This window comes from Crocodylus porosus, unplaced genomic scaffold (assembly GCF_001723895.1).
Source record: "Crocodylus porosus isolate Cpor-Errol unplaced genomic scaffold, CroPor_comp1, whole genome shotgun sequence".
NCBI classification, from domain to species: Eukaryota; Metazoa; Chordata; order Crocodylia; family Crocodylidae; genus Crocodylus; species Crocodylus porosus.
This window is the reverse complement of record NW_017728943.1, coordinates 2,934,559-2,939,184: the sequence shown is the minus strand read 5'-3', so window position 1 is coordinate 2,939,184 and position 4,626 is coordinate 2,934,559. Positions and strand designations below refer to the sequence as shown.

At 37.7% G+C, this 4,626-nt stretch overlaps 1 protein-coding gene across 1 annotated transcript in view; it reads left to right on the top strand.

The window, feature by feature from the left end:
* CDC27 (cell division cycle 27) overlaps positions 1–4,626 on the top strand; it is a 75,066-nt gene that overhangs the window by 39,209 nt on the left and 31,231 nt on the right. Inside the window, exons 10-12 of the mRNA XM_019548519.1 lie at positions 1,007–1,122; positions 2,108–2,207; positions 3,651–3,858. Of these exons, the coding sequence (XP_019404064.1) occupies positions 1,007–1,122; positions 2,108–2,207; positions 3,651–3,858 (424 nt within the window). The remainder of the gene's footprint in view (positions 1–1,006; positions 1,123–2,107; positions 2,208–3,650; positions 3,859–4,626) is intronic.

Here is a 4,626-nt window from a genome sequence, read left to right as displayed (position 1 = left end):
CCAACCTGGAAGAGAACACACGCTTACCTTTAGGGGAAAGGTGGAGCCCATCCCATCCCAGCATGTGTCTCATCACGATATGCCGGTCATGGCTGAGGAAGCCAAAGCCCGCCTCGAAGCACCATTCCTGTAGCCTCCAGTTGGTCTCCGCTATGCACATCTCGTGGCGTCTGCCTCGACACTGTTTTTTGTCTACAGTGTTAGTAATGCACATCTTAAATATACTTCTTGTTTTGCTCTTTTTTCATTATAAAAAGAGAACTGAAATGCCCTGTTACTTTGGTTTGACAGACAGCCTGAAGAAAACTTGCTTGGAGTCCTGCTTTAAATTTGTCTGATTGTCTTAGTGCGTCATATTGGAGCTTCTGGTAAAAGAGGTTTCTGATAAAGGAGGTTAACTAAGTAGCTGCTCCAAATGCATATGCAATATTCTACACCATTTTATTGGCAAGCCATGTAGGTTACAAAATTTGTTCTCTACTACACATGATGGTGCCAAATGGTTTGCTTACTGTTGGGTTAAGTTTGTAAGGTCTATGCCCTGCATATCATACAGTGCAGAAAGGCTCTAGAGATTAGAGCTTCTGGATACCATTTTAAAGTAATAATGAAAAGACATAAGAAACAGGTTTCTTCTGTAGTATGTATTACTTTTGAGTATTCAGTGGTCTGTTTTTACCATAAGGGCAACTTTAAAAATCCCTCTATCCTGCCCCAAAAAAAATAGTATATAGTTTCTCTTTGCTACCAGATGTGGACACGTAATCTCTGTTTATGAATTTACCGCCTGAGTAAATTCAGTTCTTGCTCTGTCCAGCAGGTGGAGAGAACAGTATTTTTGCCTTATTTTGTATTAGAGAATCAGCCAGTATTTTGCATTTTAAAAATTCTCTCCCTTCTCCCCAGTACCTTATTTTGTAGGTATAAATGACTTATTATCTGACAAAATGTAGTCGGTACAATTAGCGACATAATAACAAACCTGTAGAAATTCTGTATTATGCAGTCTGTCACCAGGATAAGCCAAAGCGGGACAAAGTCTGTGTTCTCACAGAGTGGAAATAGCCGGGAAGTCACTCCAATCCTTGTTGCACAAACGCAAAGTTCTGGCCCACAGACAAGGTATGAAATAAATTAATTATCTCTATGTAGCATTTGTTGCAGTATTATTTAAGGACTGTGCTTCTCACATCCTTCTTATGGGATGATTACAAAATTAACCGGAGTAATTTTATTGACTAGCATTTCTGATCACATAAGGAATGAGAGAGAGTGAGGTTATAACTAACAAAATACTTACCATCTTACAACGTTGGTGTTTTAAACTAGTAATTTTTATAGTCCATTCAAGCTAATTTGTGGTAACAGGGCCTAGTGAAAATTGGCATAACTTGTAACATTTCATTCAGGGGAGTGTATTGGAACGTGAGAGTGCTTAAGGCAGGAGAGCCTCACTTATACTGGGGCCAAGTTATGATTTAATAATATGAAATTGACTTAACTTTTTCTGACCTACCAATAGATTTCACAAAATTTGTTTTGGTAATAAATGGTATTTTGAAAAACTTGTTTGAAAAGCCTCATTTTTTTTTTTTCCATGTTGAACTGCCAAATGGAGGGTTTTTATTTTCTTTCTTGTGCGCATATTTTTGCTTGCATAAGCAGAATGTGCCCCAAATGGCTATTCAGTCTCAGGTTTCATGAACATGAGGCCTAATTTGGATGTGAGGTTTTTTTTCTTTTTTTATGTTACAGAAAGCTCTTTCAACTTGATTATTGTAAGTCAGCTAGTTAAAATACAGGCAAGAGTTTAAATAGGCTGCCAGCTTTGGCTTTAGCTACTCTTTCACATCTCTTTTATACTGCAGTGTAACTTTACTATAGAAACTTGACATGGGACAAAATGCCCACACAGTTTGCTACATGGAGTATTTTGGAAATTTTAAAATCATGGTTAATTTATTACACTCTGCTATATAACTCTTCCAGGGAGATGGAGTCACCTCCAGTACAGTGAATGAGGAATCTACTTCATTACAAACTTAGTGGATTTAAAAAAAACAAAACCTTTAAAGAATTTTATTTCTAATGAACTGTTTGTTTCCAGTACAACACCTCAGGTATTGAGCCCAACTATTGCTGCTCCACCTAATGCACTGCCTCGAAGAAGTTCTCGCCTATTTACTAGTGATAGTTCTACAACAAAGGTAATACAAGCTGAATACGTTGCATGTTTTATCCATTTCCTATGCTTGCCATTTGGGATAACTGATAAGTTAATTATTCAGCCACTCTGTTTAGTACTACATGGAGCAACTGAAGAAATGACCCAGAATGTGTATATTTTGTGAAATGTATCTTGCGTTCAGCATAAACTAGAGCAGTGGGTTCTCATACCGGTCACAGGTTAACATCCAAATGTTTGTATTAACTAAATGGTTATCCTAGAATATTTCTGGGCTTAGAACTTAGTTTGGACAAACTGTATAAGTCACTTGGAGACAAGTTTTAGAGGGTTAAACTGAACTCTGGGATAGCTGAAATTTAAATTCTAGTGCATTTTTCTTGTCAGTGTGAAAGTATCCAGCAAGTGATGACTCAGCTTGGCAATTACTCTGTGTAGTAATGCCTCCCAGTAGCAGCAAGAAACTGCCCAGAAATGAATTTTCTGCATGGTTTCATATTGCTGCCAGAACCTCAGGGAAAAGGACTGTTGTGTGTGAGTGGGCATCCTTTGGAGGGAGAGGGGACAAGAGGTCATACTCGGAGCTGATATTACTTACAGAATCATCCTAATAATTAGTGATGCTGAAAACTCTATTCCAGTTAGGAACTGAAATGCACGGGGAAGGTAGAATACCAAATTATAAAAGAAAACCAAAAAAAGGGACTTTTCTGGACGTTTTTCTTGTTTTTTCCCTTTTCAAAGAATCCGCTGGCTGGTATAACTACCAGATCCTGCTCTATGTCCTTCCAAAAAATGGATGGAGAGGGGAATTTATGCTAAAACAGAGAACATTTTAGTCAGTTAATGATCTGTTTCTTGCGTTCTTATTTTTTGCTCAAATTTGTGTGTTGCGTTTGGTAGCCAGTCTGGAGACCAGAGGGCGAGGGAGGTGGTTTCCCTCCCAAACCTCTAAAGCAGCATGAAGCAGATTATCCAGATTTTTAAAAAAAGAAATTAGAATTCAGAAAAATGGGTGCAGTATCATTGCATAGTGGTATACTCAGTAAAAAAGCTCCTGTATGTATGTAATCTGAGTACATGTATTGGAAACATGAGATGACCGTGAATGAAATCCTCCTTTGGCCAAAGTCAGTTTGATTGGATTAAAATGACTTTTATAAAAAAAAAAAAAAAAAAAAATGTTATAAAATCAAATAAACATTAATGTAACATTTTAATTAAGCACTGGGGATTTCAAGTGATAACTGTAAACTTTAAAATTCTTATAGAAAAGTTGATCTCATTTTTTTATATCTGTATAATGTGGTAAAAGACTGCCTGCTCTAAAACCAGATTTGAAAAAACATGGTTTGCTTGTTAAAATTAGAAAGCACACATCTATTTTCCTTTACTAGTGACTGTGTGCTGCTATGGTAACAAAGGTTTAAGAAAATCTTTTTTCTTTTTCTTTTCTCTCTTACAGGAAAACAGTAAAAAATTAAAAATGAAGTTCCCACCTAAAATTCCAAACAGAAAGACAAAAAGTAAAACAAATAAGGGAGGAATAACTCAGCCAAACATAAATGACAGTCTAGAAATTACCAAGCTAGACTCTTCTATCATTTCGGAAGGGAAAATTTCCACCGTCACACCACAGATCCAGGCTTTCACGCTACAGAAAGCAGCGGCAGGTCTGTCTGAATGCTCTCGGAATGTAACATATGTACATGTTCTTCAGTTGTAGTGTAAGATTTGGTGGAAAGTATTGTCCGCTTCTAAAGCGCGTGTTCTCAGAGTTGAATAAGAATGAAGACTGGCTAAAGCTGCTACTTCATAAATATGGAACACTCAATTTCACTTAAATCTATACTATAGGTAACAGGTAGATAAGTGTTTTACACAGGTAATGGTCCAGAATAAAATAAGTGTCTGTCTTATTTTTAGGTGCACATAGTTATGCACAAAATGTGAGGCTGTATGTTCATGCTTTTAAATGATCGAATTAAAATATTGCCCAAAAAGATGCTTGGAAATAGAGCAGACACTAAAGAAAATCAGTGTTCCCCCCTCTGTTAAGGCAGATATGTGATTACAAAATATCTGTAAGGACTCCTTCCTTGTACTCCCACTCCAACCTGGGGACTAAGGTGTATAGCCCTGGATAAAACTGCTTTCAATTTGAATTAATATTGATCAGTATCATGTAGCAGTGCACTGATGCTTTGGTCCAATATTGGATCGGCACCAATATAAAGAAAATTGACTGTATTGAAAATTGGCCTGATGTGGCTAATAACTTGGGCAACAATGCCCATGCATGTGTGCAGCCACTTCACTGCACGTAGGCAGCAAGGAGCATGGCCTGGCAGCTTAGAGAGCTGTGTGCAGCTGGTATGTCTGTTGGGGTGGGGCAAATCGAAGCCCCCATGGTGAGGGAGGGAATGGGACTGGGGCAGGGG